General features: G+C 33.8%; 1 protein-coding gene across 1 annotated transcript in view; it reads left to right on the forward strand.

Annotated features, from left to right (window-relative positions):
- COL19A1 (collagen type XIX alpha 1 chain) overlaps positions 1–23185 on the forward strand; it is a 330775-nt gene that overhangs the window by 163521 nt on the left and 144069 nt on the right. Inside the window, exon 15 of the mRNA XM_025382187.1 lies at positions 21726–21779. Coding sequence (XP_025237972.1) covers positions 21726–21779 — 54 coding nt within the window. The remainder of the gene's footprint in view (positions 1–21725; positions 21780–23185) is intronic.

Below are 23185 nucleotides of genomic sequence, written 5' to 3' on the forward strand. Positions count from 1 at the left end.
AATAGAATAGAATAGAATAGAATAGAATAGAATAGAATAGAATAGAATAGAATAGAATAGAATAAAATAATCTTGAAGCCAAAATTCAGAAAAATTCAAGTGCCTAGCAGAGATAGGGCAGAAGTGTAAATGTGTGATGCAGCCCAGTGTAAGATAATACAGTGTGCTTGGAGTTAGGGACCAGGATAGCTATGTTTATCTCAAAGTATCAAATTCAAATTAAAAACTACTTAGAGATTGATTAATGCAGAATATAAGCATACTTTGGAGATATTACAGGTTCAGTTCAGTACCACTGCAGTAAAGCAAGTCACCCATTTTTTTGCTTTTCCAGTGTATATAAAAGTTATATTTATACTATACCATATCCTATAAAATGTACAATTTATATTGTGCAAAAACAATTTTACACATTTTAATTAAAAAATACTTTATTGCTAAAATATACTAATGATCATCTGAGGCTTCAGCGAGTTGTAATCTTTTTGCTGGTGGAGGGTCTTGCCTCCCTACTGGTGGCTGCTATCTGATCAGGGTGGTGGTTGCTGAAGGTTGGGGTGGCTGTGGTAATTTCCTAAAATAAGACGAAAATGAAGTTTGCCACATTAATTGACTTTTCCTTTCATGAAAGATTTCTCTGTAGCATGTGATGCTGTTTAGTAGCGTTTTACCCATAGAACTTCTTTTGAAATTGGAGTCAGTCCTCTCAAATGCTGCTGTTACTTTATCAACTAAATATATATAATATTTCAAATCTTCCTTGTCATTTCAACAATGTTCACAGCATTTTCACCAGGAGTAGATTTCATCTCAGAAAAGCATTTTCTTTGTTCATCCATAAGAAGCAACTCTTCATTTATTCAAGCTTACCATGTGATTGCAGTAATTCAGCCACATCTTCAGGCTTCACTTCTAATTCTAGTTCTCTTGCTATTTCTATCACATCTGCAGTTACTTCCTCCACTTACATCTTAAACCCCTCAGAGTCGTCCGTGGAGTTTGGAATCAACCTCTTCCAAATTCCTGTTAATGTTGAGATTTTGACCTCCTCCATGAATCACAAATACCTTTAATGGCATGTAGAATGTCGGTTTTCAATTTATTTTGCCCAGATTCATCAGAGGAAGCACTATCTATGGCAGCTATAGCCTTACAAAATGTATTTCTTAAATAACAAGTCTTGAAAGTCAAAATTACTCCTTCACCCATGGGCTGAAGAATGGATGTTGTGTTAGCAGGCATGAAAACGACATTCGTCTCCTTGTACATCTCCATCAGAGCTCTTGGGTTACCAGAGGCATTGTCAAAGAGCAGGAATATTTTGAAAGAAATATTTTTTTCTAAGCAGTGGGCTTCTTCAGTAAACCATGCTATAAGCAGATGTGCTGTCATCCAGGCTTTGTCATTCCATTTATAGAGCACAGGCAGGGTAAATGTAGCATAACTCTTTTTCAGAATGAGTGTTGGCTTTAACTTAAAGTCACAAACTGCATTATCCCCTAACTAGAGAGTTAGTCTTTCCTGTTAAGCTTTGAAGTCAGGCATTGACTTTTCCTCTCTACCTATGAAAGTCTCAGATGGCATATTTAACTGCTTTGTCGACATTGAAAACCCATTGCATGGTGTGGCTAACTTCATTGAAGATATTGGATAACTTGCTACAGCTTTTACATCAGCACTTAATGCTTCACTTTGTACTTTTGTATACTGGAGATGGCTTATTTCCTTAAACATCATGAACCAACTTCTGCTAGCTTCAAACTTTTCTTCTGCAGGTTCCTCACCTCTCTCAGCCTTCACAGAATTAAGAGGCAAGGGCTTGCTCTGGATTAGGCTTTGATTTAAGGGAATGTTGTGGTTTAAGGGAATGTTGTGGCTGTTTGGGTCTTTTATCCAGATCTTTAAGTCTTTCTTCATATCAGCAATATGGCTGTTTTGCTTTCTTATCATTTGTGTATTCACTATAGTAGCACATTTAATTTCCTTCAAGAAGTTTTTCTTTGCATTCACAACTTGGCTGTTTGGTTGGAGGTACCTAGCTTTTGGTGTATCTCAGCTTTCAGTATGCTTTCCTCACTAAGTTTAATCGTTTTTAGCTTTTAATTGAAAATGAGAGATGTGCAACTCTTCCTTTCATTCGAACACTTTGAGGCCATTGTATGGTTATTAATTGACCTAATTTCAACATTGTTGTTCCTTAGGAAATAGGGATGCCCAAGTAGAGGGAGAGGATAGAGAAATGGCTAGTCAGTGGAGCAGTCAGAACATACATTCTCTCTCTCTTCCCTTTCTGAAATGCCAGTGGCAGATATGTTAGATTTTCAACAATGTCCCACTTGTCCAAAAACTCTGTTCATTTTTTTCCCATCTAATTCCATCTTCTTGGGAATGGATCATTTCCAATAAGCCCTTGTCAAGCCTACTCTTGCTTTGTTCATTTCCATTCTGCTGTTAAGACTATCATGTGAATTTTTTAGTACAGATATATATTTTTAAGCTAGTGAAGTGTGTTTTATATTAAATAGTGTCTATTTCTCTGCTGATATTTCCTATCTTTTCATTCATTATGAGCATGTTTTACTTCCTGACCTTGGGAATAGTTTTAATAGCTACTTTAAAATCTTTCCGGGCACGGTGGCTCATGCCTGTAATCCCAGTACTTTAGGAGGCTGAGGTGGGTGGATCACCTGAGGTTGAGACCAGCCTGACCAACATGGAGAAATGCTGTCTCAACTAAAAATACAAAAATTAGCCAGGCATGGCATGCCTGTAACCCTGGCTACTTAGGAGGTTGAGGCAGGAGAATCACTTGAAACTGGGAGGTGGAAGTTGCAGTGAGCCAAAATCGCACCACTGCACTCCAGCCTGGGGAACAAGAGCGAGACTCTGTCTCAAAACAAAACAAAACAAAACAAAACAAAACAAAACAAAAAACCATATATTTTTATATATATATATAAAGATATATATTTATATATATATATCTTTCTCCAATCATTCTATCATCTTAGTAGTATCAAGTTGTTCTTTGTTGATTGTCTTTTCTCCTTAGAATGGATTATGTTTTGGTGCTTACTTGTATGGCAAGTAATTTTTTATTGTATTTTGGATACTAAATTCCATTTTTTCTGAAGAGCTTTAATACATTTTTAAGGCAGGCAGTTAAATTGGCTAGACTCACATAGCAAACTCTGTTTCTCCTACAGCTGGCAACAGCTGAAATCCCAGTTTTGTTATTTTAAGCTAAGCTGAACTACTCACAGTTTGCACTGTGTATGTTTGGTTAGGAGTCAGCCAGAGATTTGGGGAGAACTTATATGCAGAATTTGGGACTTCCTTCCTTATTTCAGGATTTGACAAACCAACCCCACTTTACTTTACAGGAACTGCATTTGACCTAAACTCTGTCGTCAGATTTTTCAATCCAGCAAGTCTATAGGCTTTCTATTTAGCCAACCCATGACCCAGACTTGAGCCTGTCCTCAGACTAAACATCTTAAAAACAGAAAACTGACTCCATGCTGTTTAATTTTTCTAAATGTTGACTCCCCTCCAGTATCTGCCTGTTTTTGTTGAGCTTCCAGTGTCTTCACATAGTTGTTCTATATGTAGTTCAGTATTTATAGTTGTTATCTGTGAGCATGTTGATTTAATATAACTACTGGGCCATCCTGGAAGCCCTCCCTTTTTTTATACGATGCTGAATAACTTATAATTTACTTAGATATCTTGCTCCTATAAACATAAGTGAGTTAGCCTTCACATTTCTTTACTTATTCTATTGACCTTGCCTTCAAAATATATCTAGAATCTGACCAATTCTCACACCTCTGCTATTACCACTTGGTCCTAGTTACCATTATAAATCTCTTGATTATTTCAGTAGCCAATTAATGGTCTCCCTCCTTCTCCCCTTGCTCTTCTTGCATGATTTACACAAGAAGCCAGAATGTTCCTTGTCATTCTTCTTTTCGGAATCTCCAATGTTTCCCCACATAATTAAATAAAACCCAAATTCCATACAATGGCCTACAAAGTCTTACAGGATTCAACTCTCATTGCATTTCTGACTTCATCTCATTTTCTTCTCTTTCTTTCTGATGTTACTCCACAACAAAGTAATTTTTCCAGAAAATTGCCCGATATTCTATTTTTTTTTTTTAAAGCAGAGTGCTGGCCAATTAGAATAAATGGATTGTTCTGATTCAGTGCACTGGTGCTGCTTGTATTTTCAGGCTTGCAGTGAAGAGTGAATGACTATTAAGTTTTAATTCCTGTGATTTGTCTAGTGAGTATGATACAATAAGTCTTTAATCTACAGTTGTAGATTTTACCATGTCTTGCCTTATTCATTTTTTCATTTCTCAGCATCTTGTTAAACTCATATACGGTAAAATTTAGCATTCTTATCAATAAAAATGTGAAATAACTTGCTATAAATTTGAGACTTATGCTTTCAGTAGCACAAATGAAGCTAAATACAGTCAAATAGTGCAGTGATTCAGCTGAAATTCTCTAAGCAACTGGCTTATTAACAACAAAGAAAAATTCCCTTATAAATATGCTTTTCATATATATGTACTAACTTTTTGAATTCTACATTTTAAAAATATCACCAAATCACATTTTTTCAAAAGGTATTGGGTTCTACCACATCTGGAATGGCCATATTGCTAACATTGTCATGTATTCAGTTGCAGTAATGATGGATTAGAAAAGGCACTTTTGAATAATCTGTTAAAGAATGAAAATTCCTTTCTAAATTATTTAAATATATTAACAAAACTCTATTCAGAATCAGAATTTTTTAAAGGTACTATATTCTGATTGTGAGAAAACATAATACTTAATGTCAAGATGACACTTAACCAGTGAGTTACTGGTAAACTTAAATTATCTCTTTTGTTGATATTTATGATTTACAAGGCAGACATATGTGAGCTAAAACCAATGCTGAATAAGAAAAATGTATTTATCATAAGTATACAAATTTATTTGATCAAATATAATATATCCAAGATCATAATGAAAATCTGATAAATGATTCTGAAATCATGAAGATGTTGACATAAAAATCCTCTATTAAAGGTACATATTTCATGGTTTAATCATGTTATTTGAATAATGGCATTTTATATTAGCTTTTCCTCTCATGTTGAAATATTAGTTGTAAAGCATTACATTCAAATACTCAATCACACTAAGCACAAATTCTTTGGTTATATGGCATCTGTTGTTAAAACCTTAATTTTATATAAGTGTAGTGTATCTTTATATATAACTTCATAAAATTGTATATGTTCTATAGCCTTCCTATTACATACTATTGCCAGATTCTCCTCAATTAAATAATTTAATGCTTTTTTTACAGTAAAGTTTTACTGAAATACATTACTAAGTCTTCAGAAGCAAGACAGGGACTATGAGTGAAATGAGACAACGTTGGCTAACATCTCCGTCTCCTTTTCTCTTCCGGCCTTTGCATGTCATGTCAGAGGAGAGACAGGTGAAGGAAGGTAGAACAGTGCTATTTCATGTAATATATCCACTAATTTTAGTTCCTAGGAAAATGGCTGTGTTGCTCTGGCCCTATCTCTTTGGGGAGTTATTAAATACTCATCCAGATGGCACCAAATGTTTATGCAGAAGCCAAAGGTTAAGTCTGTCAACAGCAGAAGTGCCTTAGACATGCTTACTAAATGATACTTAAATACCAGCTCCTTGGGGCCCAGATAAATCCAGCTTAAGTGAGAAATTAGGCACAGAGAGGGTGCATAGCTTTTACTCTAAGAAAACTACCTTAAATACCATAAGCAACGGAGAGAAAATCTCAGCTGGTCATTTATAAATCAAATGACATTCAATTAGCAGATGGCCCTGATGCACAAGAGATCATATAGTATTCACATGGGGGAATCGTTGAAATAATTCTTTTTCTAAGTTGGTGTGTACAGGAAACAAAAATAATTGCTCAGTAAGTTACATGGTCCCTTTCCTCCCTTCCTCTTTTACCCACTCACTTAGTTGAATGCTTACTGTGTGCCAGATACTGTGTTAAGCACTGCAGACACAGAAACAAACAATAGTCACTGTCGTTGCATTCAGAAAACCTACGTGGTTTAAGAAAAAGCAACCAATTGGTTTAAGTTGATCATTTTAAAAATGATCATTTGTGAATTGTGTATAAAAAGTTTACAAGTATTTATACAACTGTAGTTACGTTCATATTATACACAGACATCTAATTATTTCAGAGAAAATTATTTTTTACCACAATTCTTGTGTTGTAATTTAAAGTTATTAACTTTAAATACATTTGAATCACAGGCTCAACTACTAAATAATGCTTTCTTATTACAATTCCTAAGCAACTATAACAATCTCTTTTTAGGTGAATAAAATAGGAAGGTTCTTGTTATATGCCCACAGAGTGTAATTCCTCTTTCCATTCTGACTACAATAAATATATGTTCTATAGCCTATATGTATTATAAATATTTATATGTACATATAAATGTATGTATTATAGCATAGTAATTAACAGGCTATTCAATTTAAGATTATTTTAAATTCCTCACATATCAAAATATGAGTTATTTAGACACTTTATGAGTTGCCTAAATTTGAATCAACACTATTAGTTTTCTAAAGTTGCATAATTTATATTTAATTCATTGTTAGTTTTCTGAAACTAGTGATCCAGCTCAGTATTGGGATTTCTGAGGTACTAATCTGCCAGTGGAAAGAAGGCAGTTGAAATATTTTTAAAAATTAGTCCTTTTTTTTTTTTAATTTGTGGGCAAAAGACATGTAAGGGAATTAGTTGATTAAAAGATAAGTTATTTTTCTATATTACAAAGCTACTTTTATCTACTCTGTGAAGAAATACTGGCGAGTTGATGCTTAAAACCATGGAAATATTTATGTTTTAGCCTCAGGGAAGATTTATGTTTTGGAAGAACTTACAGTCGGTTCGTTCGACATGGAGGTGATTTATATCTCTTTCATTAGATGAATAATTTGAGAATAGCTCCTTCTGCCCTTCTGTTTATAGTTTGCTTCTGTTTCAAAAGGCATTTTAAATTGTTTTCATCAAAAGTCCAAATTATGCATTTTAAACCTCAATCAGTAAAACTTTCTTTCCTAAAAGTGCTATGCATTGAAAATTTGTGACTTCTACAAAAGAATTACTTTATTTCGTGTTGAAATACTCAGCAATCTGGAAAAATAAATTAAAATGTATTTTAACTGCCATTAGAAAATTATAAAATGGGTAAGCCTTTTGAAAAATTATATGCAGCAAAGCATGTATTTATTTCAGCCATAAATCTACATTAAAATTAGTTTAATTCAATTATATTCTAAGCATTTAAAAATCTTTTGGTAATGCCTTATATTGATATATTAAATGGAACTAAAAAATGATTGGTCTCTAAAAAGGATTAGAATTATATTAATTCCAATTAACTGCTTTTAACAAACCAAAAACCCATGCAGCTTAGCTCGGGAATTACACAGATCAAGGAACCAGGCTACCTGAGTTTGAACCTGACCATGTTTCTTGACCTTTCTGTGTCATCTATAAAATGGGATACTAATATTTCCTATTGCATACTGTTGTAGTGATGATTAAGTGAGTTAATATATGTAAAGATTTTAGAACAATGCCTGGCTTCTAGTAAATACTATTTAACTCTTAGCTATTGTTGTTATTGTTAGTTAATATGCTAAACGTGAATGGCAAAAATATCAATAGCAATGAACCTAAAGTACTTTATGAAATAATTGCTGACAAATGTTTAAAGAGCACTTTTATAAAATTGCAGGGTTTTTATGGGTAGAATTCCTTCATCTTAAGAAAACTATTAACTATAAACTGAATTCTAAGTGTTCCCTTTACAACCAGTATAACCTTCATGAGGATAGGAACCACGTCTATCTTATTTACAACTGTCTCCCCAGAGACTAAAAGTACTTGATGTAGTATAGGTACTCAATAAATATATCTTCTTCATAGGTAGAGGAAACAAATATTTTTCACTGACAAACATATTATTAAAGTAAAATATCATCCAATCCTACAGTGAAAATACCTACAGAAAACTGTAACATAACGTACTTGGATATCATAGTGAGGAGGCGATTCCCTCTTTCTAGCTACCAAACCTAATTAATTTAGGACAGGTGGTCACCTTCTCCCATATTAAAAATTTTCAGCAATAACAGTCTTGATGTCACTTACTACCCCTGATTATTTTTGATCAATTTGAAAGTCATGCTTTTTATGGGAAACAGGAATTATCTCCTTAATTAAAGACTCCTATTATCTGTTCATTATTCTGCAGACATGAACAAAAGCTTTATATAGCTTAATCCATTACTAAAGTCATCTTTTGCAAAATAGAGAAACACTGAATGTAAGGCCAGGAAACCAGATTCTATCCTTAAATATGCAACTATTTTGATTTATTTACTTATTTTACCTTGGGCATATCACTTAGTAATATGTAAGGGTCAGACAGAATGTTGTTAAGGTCTTTTTCAACTCTAAAATTCTGTTATTTTCTCTTTTACCTTTCCTAAGGAATTCTATTTCCTTTAGTTGTATACCATCTAATATCTATCTCCTTAATAATATTGTTCTTTTCCTTAAATCCCGTCTATTTTATCACATTATTTTAAAAGGATAGAGAATAAATATAAGGAATAGTTAAGTCAGACACATGCCCAATGTAGAGAAAGGATTAGACTTACCAGTGTCAAGAACTGTAAAAGATGAGATTTTACCCAACTTGAATAATAACAACTTAGCCTGCCACAGTTTCATCAATCCTGGCAGAAGCCATGAAACTTCTGAGTCAGAGAAAAAGGCATTATTACTCATGGCAGCAAACAGTGTGAGCCTTATGTTTGTTTTGGTTGCCCTGGCCCCCAAGTACCAGAAACAACCCAGGTAGGTGCTACATATTCAGTGAGTTTGCATCACAGTAGAGTAGGGAAGCCAAATTGTTAAAAAATGGACTGCAGGCAAACTTGCCCTTTGCCAAAAGGGAGATATTATCTTTAACATTCTAAACAGTAAGCAAATCTACCCTTGCTTTCCAGCATAAAAATCCTTTAAAAGACCAGAACAAAAGGGTGGTTAGTACCTCCCTCATAAGACATGCAGAAGCACAAAAGACTCGGAAAGACCCATTGTCTTTCAACAATATCCATTCTTCATTTCTATACTGTCTTGGTGTCTGGCAAATTTTTTGTGAGTATATCACTCCATTAACAGCTCTGATTAATATTATCAATAGAGACTGTGACCAAAACTATTCAATTTGTCTCATACAGCATTTAATTAAAGGCTACTGTTAATAGAACGCCAAGCAACTAGATGAGGCCAGCCTGCACTATTGATCTCAACCCTGTCCCCCAGGATCCCAAACTCAAACAGCTGAATAGATCCCATAAATCATCCAAGTCTATCTTAGAAAGCCAGATGATTTGCTCCCTACATTTCTGAATTGGCCTTTCTGTTTGACTTGAGGCATTAATCCAGGAACATCAACAAGGACAAGGACATTTTTTATAAAACTACAACAGACTCAGTGTGTCTCCTACTTTGTCCCAAGCGGGCAACCATAAGGATACTGAGCTAACAGTGTACTAAACCAAGTAGTCTTTAACTTTTTTTTATTTAGGACCATGTCAAGACAATAAGAATATCCAACTGGCAGAGCCAGAATTAAGTTTGAATCCTCCAGATTTCCTTTTGGCGAGTTTCCACCCTACAGTTATAAAGATAGTTCAGAACCTAGAGCAGTTAGTGCCTTACTCACAAGACGAATAGAAATGCAAAAGACTCAGAGCATTGTTGCCAACAACCAACTGTTTTGCATTGCATTTGTTTATGAACAAATCTTAGCAAATGTTGCTCTTTTGTTTACCACACCCTGGCTAACTATACCGCTGACTCATTCAGCTTACAGTCAGCTGTAGTCCCAGAGTACCTTTTTTCTGGTATTTTGCTATTCTTACTTCTCTTCAGTCTATACTGTTGATTTTTCATTCCATTTCTTGTAGAATGCTATCCTATTTCACAACCACTTCTTAGTTTCCTAATATAATGTATTCTGGAAAGTTTAACACCTTCGTGTATCAAAACTGTCAAGGGTCACTGTGTCTTCACTCTGATAATATTGACCTGTGTCCCCACTGATGGATTAAGATAAAGCACATTCAAATATATCATATGTTCTAAAGATTTATTTGGAAGTGCAAGTAAAATATATTAGAAGTAGATAGAGTTTGGGGATCAGACATACTTGCTTTAAGAGCTCAGCTCCACCATTTATTTACCATCTTATCTTTAGGTAATTCATCTTCTCATCTATAAAAGGGAACACTTCCATTTCTTAGAGTTGTTAAAATTAAATAAGATCACATATTAAAGTAACTAGTGGAATTCCTGACACACTAGCAGGTATGCAATACATATCAATTCTCTATCCCCTTCCTAATTTACTATTGTGAATGTGTGGAGGTCATCAAAGAACTTATTGAAATGATATTGAAATGTTGCACTAGGGCTTCCACATTTTGCTTCTGTGCAAACATGGGAGTCTTTTTGTTTGATGTGCATTATCCTTTTACGTACTATTGTTTGCTTGTTATGGTTCTATAATATGCACTCTATATTTGAGAATACATTGAATCTCAAATTATCTTGATTTACTCAAGGACCATTTTTAGAAGCTTGAAAATAACATTCTGATTGCTCCATTTCATTGAAATATTAAAACACCAGTTGTAATTTACTTTCATGCCAACTTTCTAGTGACTGGTAAATTGAAAATTAGGGTTTTCTTCTAACTTTGATAGATTCACAATCTGATTATTTGGAAATCACATACTACCCATATTACCAACCCAAGAGACTAGAAAGTGACACTGGAACAACCTGAGCATGTATGTAACACGTCATAACTAATCTTATTAATGTTGTTAGTACTGAATTGGAGTTACACTGACACAACCTTAACTTATTAGTCCATAAAATTAGGTAGTTTGACCAATTAACCCTGTTTCCAAAAGGTTGTATTTAAAAGAAATATTTGTAGAATTATTTGTTCATTGACCTGCAACATAATTCCCATAGAAATGAAGTTAACCCTCAGATGTATTTAAATATCCTATTTCTAACATTTTTAAGATTCGGTCTTTTTTGTCAGTATAAAAATTGCCAGCATTTATTTTTCCATTTAACATCCACAAATCGTCAATAAATAAACCATGCAACTACGTTTCACTTTATTTAGTGCACATATTACCAAAATTAACCATATCGTTAATTCTTAATTCATAGGGAGGGAGATCTCACAGATTTTATGAATGAAGAATTAACTGTAAATATTTAAGGATCCATCTTAATATTTTTTCAAATAAGCATTTTTTCAAATGTTCTGCAGAATTAACAAGACTTATTCAATTTGTAAAGTCGTTCTGCTTGGTTCTGTCACCAATAAGTACAGATTGAGTCTAATGATGACAAAATAATGATAAAAAGATATTTCGACCAGGTGCAGTGCTCGCGCCTGTAATCCCAGAACTTTGGAAGGCCAAGGCAGGTGGATTGCCTGAGATCAGGATTTCGAGACCAGCTTGGCTAACCTGGCAAAACCCCCTCTCTACTAAAAATACAAAAATTAGCTGAGTGTAATGGTGGGCACCTGTAATCCCAGTTACTCGGGAGGCTGAGGCAGGAGAATCACTTGAACCCAGGAGGTGGAGGTTGCAGTGAGATGGGATTGCACCACTGTACTACAGACTGGGTGACAAGAGCAAAATTCCTCTAAAAAAAAAAAGATATTTCACATGATATGAATAACAATTTTTTGTCATCCAAATTATTGACAAACCACCGCAATTTGAGAAAAGCTTCTGTTAACAGTAACGACAACTTCTCTTCTTTGTACTTTAGAATAAGTTGCCAGTTATGAAAATTAGGCAATTCCTTACTATTTCAAGTGCTAAATTTGAATCTGCATATAATAAGTAAACTTTGAGTATTAGCTTATTTGCCTTACCTTGTTTAATGTTTTAAATAAAATTGTAGTACTTTTAAAGTAAATTCATTTACAGGATTAAATAATCAAACAGTACTGTTAAAGGCTTATAATAAAAAATAACATTTCAATAAATGCATTTGGGGACAACTACATAGCATTTGGGAAAACACAAATTTGGGTTTGTACATGACTACTGTGACAAAAAAAAATATCATATGGATCAAGATTTTAAAAGTGAACACTAAACCACAAAAATCCTAAAGAAAATATAAGAATTTTGAAAATAATTAAGCATAACTTTAAAAATATATTTTAAACCAGAGGTATAAATAGAAAAACAATAGTATATTTTACTGCATGAACAAACAACTCCTATATGGGGTAAAAATATCCCCACTAAACTAAATCAAATGGCCAGCTGGGAAAAAAATATTTACAACTCGCATCATAACAAAGGACTACATATCCAAATATAGAGAGAAACTCCTCCAAATCATTTTTTTTTAAATCCCAAGAAGAAAGAATAATATGGCTTTTAAACATATGAAATAGACCTAAACATATAAAATAGACCTAAATTCACTTATAGTTTTAAAAATGTAAACTAAAACACCTCTGTGATACTAGTTTTCGCTTATAAGATTGGAAGTGGTCAAAAAGTTTGATAGTACACTGTGTTAGCAAATGTTGAGAAACACATCTATATATTTAAGGCACATGGGTATGGATATAATCTTTATGGAGGGCAATTAGATACTGTCTATCAAAGTTTCACTCTAGTCTCATTCGTTTATAAAATTACTCATGTACCAGGTTGTTCATTTCCATATTGCTTGTAATAGTAAAAAGAATAGAGACAACCTAGATGTCCAGCTATAGGTGAATGGTTAATAAAGTTGTAAAACTATTTTTATTTAAACAAATATAAAATGTCCACATTTTTTGGCCTGGCCTGGTGGCTCACGCCTGTAATCCCAACACTTTGGGAGACTGAGGCTGGCGGATCACCTGAGGTCAGGAGCTCAAGACCAACTTGGCCAATATGGTGAAACCTCGTCTCTACTAAAAATACAAAAATCAGCCAGTCGTGGTCATGGGTGCCTATAATCCCAACTATACAAGAGGCTGAGGCAGGAGAATCACTTGAACTTGGGAGGCGGAGGTTGCATTGAGCCAAGATCACACAGCTACACACCAGCCTGGGAGACAGAGCAAAACTCCATATCAAAAAAAAAAAGAAAAGTTCACATTTTAATGACTGTAAATATTGTCATATGCAGAGTCAATTGGTGTACCTTTTCTTTCTTGAATATTTTGTCATTTGTTTTTGTTTTGTTTTTTCTTTTTTTTCTGGCATTTCTAATTCTTTCTATTTTCCCTGTTATTGCCTTCCCTATTTTTCAGATTTTCTCATTGAGTTTCTTGTTTTCTGAGAGTACCATTCAGACCTTCTATTCCATCTGTTGTAGGCAGCTTTCTAAGCCATCTGCAGAATTCCCATTCTGTGACTACCTTTATTTTTTTTTTTTTTCTGAGTTGATTCCACTGCCCTTCTTTTCCTTGTCATCTCCTTTCTTGGTTTTACTCCTTCATTTATGTGAACATATCTTTAAACAAATTATGGAAACAATTTGAAAGAAAGGTACGTCTTCTGGGATTTTACACATCTAAAAATGTTTTGTTTTGTTTTGTTTTTTCACTTTCACACTTGATTGATAGTTTATCTGAGCATAGAATTCTTGCTGGAAAATTAGTTCCCTAAGAATTATAAAGATTTTTCTCGAGTGTCTTCTACCACATGTTGCTGCTGAGAAGTCTAAGGCCTATGGATTCTTTTTCTTCTTGGGTTTCCAAGAAGGGAGAAAACAAGAATAGTGGTGTCTGCCTTATTTACCATTCTTCTCCTGAAACTTCATTCAATAAAGCAGAAGGGAGGGACATTTTCTACGTTTCCTTTTGGTTAAGTAGAACTACACTTACCTCTTCTCTTTCCCCTGTGCCTTGTGATTCATGATTGAGCCCTAGGATCTATGAGAGCATCTCCTGATGTGTAGTGATGAAGCACTTGATATTTAGACACTCTTCTCCCAATAGAGCCTACTTTTCATACCATTGTCTTGTGTGAACTCAACAATCCTTATACTATTGCAATCTTAATCCTACCGAGAAAATGGATGCTTCTGGCAGAAAGGAGGAAGACCAGTAGAAAGAAGTTAAAAAGAGACAATACTTCCATCTATATTTTTAAAACTTAGAAAAATTTATTACAGGATGGAGCATTTTTCTCCTCTTAAATGTTTGATTTTCAACACCTCACTCAATTGCAACTTGAGTGGTAGTGTATAAACCATTTTCACAGTTATCAGCATTAAATACCTATGTCTTTCATGTAGTATGTGAGTATCTCTGTACTGATTTATTTTTTAAGCCTAAAATTACTAGATTAGGTTTCCCATGGTCTAGTCATTTATGTTGCATAACCCAAATGCAAAAGTTACCCATGACATTAAATCTGAAATTACATGTATATCATGTTGCCCATTCTTCCAAAAACATTGGAAGACATTTTAAAACCACATATGTATAGGTTGTTCCTTCCGTCTGCAGTAGAACCATGTTTCCACGTGGTCACTGACCTTTAGCAAAGCCAATTCAAAAATTCAGACTATTACCATCATCAGACAAATCATTAAAATGGAGTCAATCATATGCCCACTCACATAAATCATTAAGACAGATGATACAAATGGATTTGACAGACCATGACCTACCAATTTTTTACTTGTCAACAGAGCCTAGAGTTAACTGAAATCAAACCATTTCATCTATTAGGTTAATGCCAAAATATAACAAATCTGTACAACGTTTTTCATAGTTAAGAATAATTTAAAATACAAAATTACCAAAATATGAATGTGCTTATGATAAATAAGTGCAAGTAAACCCAGAATAATTACCAAACCTAAAACTACGTTATTAAAAACAATTTAAGTATTTTAAATAACTTGATTGGTTCTATTTTTTATTAATTAATAGTTTGTATAGATATGTTAATCTCTTCTGTTCATGTTGTTTTTTCAGAAAGTAAGAATTTAATCCTAATCAATGTGAGATATATTAAGGAACACAGGTTATATGTCTTCTTTTAATGAAGGGCAAACTCCTCCAAATGTAAGCATAGCATCTATTTTGCAATACTGCCACATAAGAAGTAAAAATAACTTGGATTATTTGGTATCAAGTAGGATTTGTAGATGAAGAATATAATTATCTAAATTAGATTTTCCATAGCTATAGCAGTTAATATTCTAACTGCTGCAGAAGTACCAAGAGAAGTGCAAAGAATCAGAATCTTAGCAGTCAGTCATCCATTCGACACCTACTAACTGCAAGGCACACTGCTGGATAATGTGCAGCATGGAAAGTGAGGACATACACAACTTAAAAAATGGAACGTCTCATAATAGGAGCAAAAATTATTTTTAGAGGAACGTTTATGAGAAGTACAGATATCACAACATCATTCCAGATTCACAGACTCTATGTTCTATTATTCAATTAAAAATGTTTTTAGCTTTATTGGCTTAATCAATAGTGACAGATAACAAGTCATTTCAGGATCTATATAATAAAAAGATAAGTTTTCTGAGTTCAAAAAACATGGGAAGAGATTATAATTAAAATATATTCCTGCAACCACATGGAATGATCATATTTCATTGTGTCCCATATCTGAATGATTCCAGGGCTCCATATGAAATTGTTAAGTTTTAAAAGCACTATGTGTAACCCCTAATTTTTGAATTTTTGAAGGCAGGATAAAATTGTCCACCCAATTACAGAACTGGCTTACTACAATTGGTAATGATTGAATCATTCTTGTCCACCCTAATATTTCACGAGATTTTCTTTCTAGCACAGCTCTTCCTATTCTCTCTTATCAGTGCTTCCAGGGAGATTTGTCAAGGCCTTTATTAGTGTGTGGAAAAGACACTAGTGTTCCTTGTTTCACAGATATCTATTTCCTAGCACACACTGACTACTGATTTTGATAAAAAGATAGGCTTTTATATAAACATAGAATTCCTTTTCTAAACACTTATGCACCCTCAGGAAAATTTTTTTCTTATCATAATTGGATGAAATAACATAAAGCTGGTCACCCTTTAATTTATTAACACAAACATTCTTAAATTCCACTTCTCAGAACTAATATAAAAGTCACTTCCTTTCTGGCTGCTCTAGAGGTTAAAAAAATTATGGCACTAATAAAGACATGAGGAAAGTTAAAATTAAAAAAAAAGAAAAATTACTTCTTGAGACTGGACTATATATTATATTTTTACTTATTTGCATTTTTTCTTTTATAAAACTCATTTCGTGTCCTAGAACAATTCATTTTCAAGAGAAAAAAGTACACATGTAAAACAAAATTTCATTCCAATGTCTCCAACTTAAAACTTTATTCCTGTTATTCCCATGTTAAAGGCACAAAATTTTCTGTAAAAACAGATATATTCTGTTTTCCATTTTTATTTCATACATTCTATTTGAAACACAGAAAATCCTCTAGTAGTAGTTTAGAATTTATGCAGATTCTGCTTAATCTTATGTTTCAAGTCTATGAAGCATATTCTAAAGTAATAATCATAACACTTAAAATACACTTGCATAACATTTTTGTTGAAGTGGGTATTAGGTATCATATGCACTGCAACATTCCTGGCAAGGGAGTGCACGTAATACTTTAAAATGAAACTTTCCTTTTTCACTTCAGCTCCTTTTCTTGATTGAGAAGCTATAAATGTATCTTGCCTCTTTTCACAAATGAAAATGTGTTCATACGTAATTAATCTACCCTATTAACTCTACGAAACATCTGCTATATTTGTTAAACACTTCAAACTTCTGTTCGGAACCAGTTAATTCTAAGTAATTTCTCAGTTAAATATTTACATGGGCTTCCATGATGATAAACTCTAGCTTGTCTTAAATAATCAGCAGATTGTCCGGAGAGCTGTGTGAGATGTAACACATTGGAATAGCTATCCACTGGAACTTAAAATGGTTAGCTGGCTTGGACTATTTTTTGCTTATTTTTATCTTAGCCAAAAGAGGTAACAGCCTTATGAATTCCATTCTTTGTCAATATTTTTAATGCCCAGAATTGTGTTAAAAGGAAAATGAATACCTATGTAGACCTATGCAGATGTTTACATCGTGAAAATGCTAAAGCCAATCTCGAATGTCTCTTTCAGAAAAGTGATAAATCTGTATGTGTGCAAAGTTTTAGAAATAACTCAATTTACAGTTATTTTTGTAGCCAACTAAGTAGATTAAAAAGTGGAAAACATTGATAGGCATTTTTCTTCAGTGAATTAAATCGAAGAAGAAAAAAATCCACAGGTTATGCAAATGTGCTGTGTGTACAAAGATAATTAAGAATATGATTCTCTAACTGGACAAATTATATAAATCTGTAAAACATCAGGTTTTGGTCAAAAATTGGAATAAGTTCCACAACAGAGATGCTGTTACAGTGGTAAATGGTTAGTTTGTAAATGAACTATAAGGCAGTGTTACTCATAGACATCAGAGAATAGAATGATCACTTCAGACTGAGGAAGACAGACAAGATTGAAAGTTGTCCAATGTGGTATTTAAGTTCAAGTTTTGAAAATAAAAATGGTTATATAAAGAGCAGAAGTCAGTTCTCCAACACCAACACTCGGTATTGTTCTAATTTGGTGTTTTCTTCTTTACAATATGCCAAATGTTTATTGAGTTCCTTCTGTAAGTGTTGCAGAGGATAGAAAGAAATGAGCCTCTATCCTCTAGAGCAGGGGTCTCCAACCCCCAGGACAAGGACTAGTACCAGTTCGTGGCCTGTTAGGAACTGGACCACATAGCAGGAGGTGAGTGGTGGACAGGCTAGCAAGCTTCATCTGTATCTACAGCCCCTCCCCATTGCTCACGTTACTGCCTGAGCTCCACCTCCTGTCAGATCAGTGGCTGCATTAGATTCTCACAGGAGCATGAACCCTATTGTGAACTGTGCACGTGAGGGATCTAGGTTGCGTGCTCCTTATGAGAATCTAATGCCTGATGATCTGTCACTGTCTCCCATCAGCCCTAGAAGGGACCGTCTAGTTGCAGGAAAACAACCTCAGGGTTCTCACTGATTCTACATTATGGTGAGTGTATAATTATTTCATTATATATTACAGTGTAATAATAATAATAGAAATAAAGTACACACAAAAAAATGTAATGTGCTTGAATCATCCTGAAACTATGCCCCCATCAGGGTTCATGGAAAAATTGTCTTCCACAAAACTTGTCCTTGGTGCTGAAAAGGTTGGGGACCACTGCTCTAGAGCTCATGGTCAACTAAAAGGATAAATGAAGCACACACATAATGACCTTTACAAAGCCAGAATAAGGAAGAATTGTGGGAGGGATTCTGAGACAAATGCTGAGCTCTATCCAAGTTCAATTTAGGTACACTGGAGGTTAAGTATGTCTGTAATTTTCATACTAAGTGATAGATAAATCCACTGTTTGACTTTACTAAATGGGAGGAACAGTGTCCTGGATCATTATAAATAATCCTGCCAGAATTTTAATTTGTTAGTTTGCGAATAGAAATTATTTTTCTACAGTTGATTGATCTGTGTTTTACTAATGACAATATTAAAATTATTTTTGCTTTGTCAGTTTCAACTAATGTTGAATACAGTGCTCAAAACTATTCTGAAGATTAGGAGAACATGGCTAGAATTACAAATTGGTCTTCGATCATTCAAATAGTTAATGATTCATCAAGGATTAAAAAAGAATTTCCTCAATTTTTATCAAACCCCTAGCTGGGTCCTAGACTTAACAAAAGTGAGGAGGAGGAGATCAGAGTCATTATAACATCTAGTAGGCCCGTAAGTGGTTTATGTATGTGAGTTGGTGCCATATCTGACTACTTGAGTCTCACATACAAAAGATTATCATAAATATTTTTTGAGTTTGTTAAATACATTCCAAATCAAATGTTATATTTTTGCATTAGGTAGACTTTGCTACATAACTTCTTTAAATAGTAAAGGGAGTAGATTATTGATTATATGTGTCTCAGAATTAAGTGTACTTCCTGATGTGTGTATGTTTTAGTAATTCATGTTTAAAAACACTGAATGAGCTGTCAACATTTGGATGAATATAAAAAATGTTATATATTAGTTTGACTATTCATGAAATGATAATAGTTGTCCTAAGGGTAGGAGAGAAGAGTTTAATCTAGAGCCAAGATCATGTCAGTCTTATAAAAAAAGACACAACGCTCTGTAATTATGTTATAAGTAATACTTGGTATATTTGAATTTCAAAATTTGATTTTCTTATAAACACTAGGAATTTGCCATTTTAAACTTGGCCTAATTATCCAACATTACTTGATTATATATCATTTGGCAGGTTTTGTTGTTTTTTTTTTTGTTTTTAACTACAAAGGGAACTGATTACTTCTTTTCCGTTGTTTTTTTTTCTTTCCTAAATCAATAAAACATAGGCTCCATATGCCCCTGTGACATTAAATTGCTCCCAAAGTAGATAAAAGAAATGAGAGTGATAAATACATAAATTTCATTCAACTATTGTGGAAAAGGAGTCAGAAAGATTTGGGGGAACTGTGAGAACTGACGACATATGCAGAATTTTTTGTACTAACACTTTAAAAAATATAGTTACAATAATTTATACTGAACTCTGAGAATATTAATCAAATGAAAGCCATCTGATTGAAAAATTAAAATACATATATCACTTTTTTATTCAAAATAAAATTAGATGGTGAAATTAAGCACGTATGACATTCATGAAAATTTAGTTTGTATGAAAAAAATTAAAAATGAATATATACATAATAAGTAACTATGGATCATGATGAGTACATCTGGCATTTTAGTTTCAACATAGCCATCACTTTTTAGAAAAAGGTCATATTATAAAAATGAATCTTAATTATTTTAAAATTAGATAACACAAGAATTTCTTCTGGAATAAGGGGGAATAAATTTACATTTATTTGCATTTGTATTATCCGATTTTTCATTTATTTCAAACCATTTAAGGCATTTAATAGATGATGGGTTAATCATAAATATTTGGAAAACTTTTTGAAAATTACTGCCTTTACCCAAAAACTTTCATTAGAGTGGATGAGTTCCCCAATGTGAATTGTCATTTGGCCATTAACAGGCACATACCATGATGAATAAGATATAGATTCTATTACAGATTAGAGCCTGGTGAAAGAAACAAATCATTACATGAATCACTTAATGAATTAGTGGTAAGTATTTTAAAGAAAAAGTGCAAGTGCAAGGCACTGTGAGACTGAAATAAGGCATTGTCTCCAAGTGACAAATCAGGGAAGATCAAGCCTGATTTTCTTAGGATCAGTTTGGCTGTGATGTGAATGGAGGGAGCAGTGTGTAGAATCAACTAGGAAACTCTTACAGATAAGCAAGAACACGGGAGCGGTAGGAGTGGAGACAAATGGATGAATCTAAACCTGTCTTGGAGATAAAGTCAACAAGATTTGATAACTGTATGTGAGAGAGAAGTTTGAGAGAGTTGAGTGTGGAGAATGAGTTCTAGATTTCTGGCATGAGCATGAAGAGAGTGTGGTATGGATTTTATTGATTTGGGGCATGGTGGAAGAGGATCCAGTTTTGGAGGGAGGATCCTGAGTTCAGCATTTGATGAGGTAAACTGTGGATGCCTGTGAGGTAGCAGCGGTTCTATCAAGCAGGTAGTGGGTCTGAATGCAGCTCAGAGATAAACTGGAGTTGTAGATCTGGGCATTGCTGGTCTAGAAAATCCAACACCCACAGATGTATGAGATCAATGTGAGAGAATGTGGACTGAGAAGAAAATAAGACTAAAATCTGCCACATTTAATGGTTGGTTAGGGAAGAAAGAAGCAACAGGAAAGAAGTAGTCATAACTGCTGAAATTCTTTTTAAATGGCAATATCATCATTTTTAATTTCATGTGGAGTAAGAATTTCTGTCTAAGAATCAGGAGACTTGACTTCCAGATTAATACCTGGGATTTCCTAGGACTTTGTTATGATCTGAAAAACAGAATGTTTATTTTCCCTACCACTTTATATTATTATGAGAAAGCAGTAAATAATATTTTTAATATTAAAAGTTCAGTGTTATGAGTAGACACATGTTTGAAGCCAACACCATAATCATGCATTTCCTTAGAATATACTTACAAAGCTACTCTCAACCAAAAATGTAGTTTTATTTGTAGAGTTTAAATGTATAAAGAGGTATTTTTTCTGCTTGGAAATATTGTTACCACTTATTTACGGTGGTTTGTTGTAACATGGTTCCAATCATATGGGATTCTTCACTGGCAGTGAACATTTGGTCTCACACCTGGTGCGGGACTGCCTTTTTTCCTTTCTGGAGTTAGCTACAAAGATAAACCAGTCAAAGAAGGGCAATTCGTCATTAATACATTATATAGTTCAACCTTGAAAGAGCTCAAATTACTTTAAAAGTTTGTTTTAATAAACACAATAATTATTAATTTTCACAACATTCTTTGTGGGGCAGGTGTACTTGAAACAGTCTATTAACATGTGTCTCTTTTTCCTGATAGGGTTCCCTGGGGATACAAGGCCCCCAAGGTCCACCTGGAAAAGAGGGTCAGAGGGTAAGTAAACTTGGAACAACTGGTAGGCATTACTAACTCAGGGGCTACTTATTTCAGAACACTAATGAAAATGAAACGGAAACATAGCAAGCAGATGGACATATGGAGAGTATCAACTATCCAAAGGCTGAAATTTGAGATTTGAGATTTTGACAGAGGTTTTGCAATCCAGAAAATTCTATGTTTTTCAAGATTGGCAGCACAAGTGTAGAGGTATTGTTTGAATAAAATGAATTAGCCCTAATTTGATCTACAGCACTTAGGTCATATTTTTAGCTTTTGAATTAAGTTGATGAGTATCTTTGTGGAGGTCCAGGCTCTTTATTAATTCCATAAAGGTTGTGAATGTTAACTATATTCTTTATTCAAATTAAATTATTGACTTTACTGGCTTTTCATAACTCTCCTTTCATTGCCATTTATTGCCTTTAACTGACACAAAATAGTAGCAAATAAATTGTTGTTGGAATTGGTAGTAGAGCAATAACCTCCTGTTTCTAGTCCAGTTCAATTTCATTATTCCCCATTAAAAGGAAGCCCTGCAGTGTTATGACAACTGGTCAGCTTCATATGAACAGTGGGCACGATTCTTGTAGTTTACTGTTGTTATTATCATTTTCAAATCATCTTAAAGTCTCAAAAAATCTTGTGTGTCCTTTCTCATATGCTTATTTATGGCAGTCTTTGAACTAAATAGCACAGGTTCTGTCAACTTCTGTTCTTTTGTTGATGAACATTCCATGACTTAGAGAGTTTAGATGATTTGCCTAAACTTGAGCTTCTGACTCTAGTCCCACATTCTCTTTTATTATTAACCCCAAATATGTTTCTTAGACATTCTCATTTATTATTCCCAGTTCTGCCTTCTGTTAAATAAGTCTCTTTCCTCAACTACATTATAGTCCTTCACATATTTGAGGGTCAGTGGTGTATTGTACCAAGATTTACCTTTTATCAAGTTAATAAAATCCCAGTTCTCTTAACTTGTTCTCTTATCATATGGATTCTGGACTCTCCAACATGCCAATAATCTTTGCCAGAAAACACTCATTGGCTTTCCAGAGGTGTCAAGAACAGGACTGGATACATGTGGTCTTACTTAGGGCACAGTAAAATGAGGCAAGTACACCCCATACCACAGACAATGTGCTTCTATTATGGCCTAAGGTTGAGCCAATGCTTCTTTGTCTGGTATTGTACTTTTGACTTGTACTGACATGTGGTCAATTAAATGCTTCTACCTTTTCATTTTAGTGAAAGCTGTTAAGTCAGGTATTTACTCAGCCTATTGTACAGTTGCCTTTTTGAATCACAGAATAGGAACTGATACTTGTTAAATTTCATCTTTCTTGATTTTAATCCCTAGTAGCATTCTGTTCTTTGGGGGCTTTTTGCTTTTAAAAAAT

The sequence above is a fragment of the Theropithecus gelada genome, chromosome 4 (assembly GCF_003255815.1).
Source record: "Theropithecus gelada isolate Dixy chromosome 4, Tgel_1.0, whole genome shotgun sequence".
Taxonomy (NCBI): domain Eukaryota; kingdom Metazoa; phylum Chordata; class Mammalia; order Primates; family Cercopithecidae; genus Theropithecus; species Theropithecus gelada.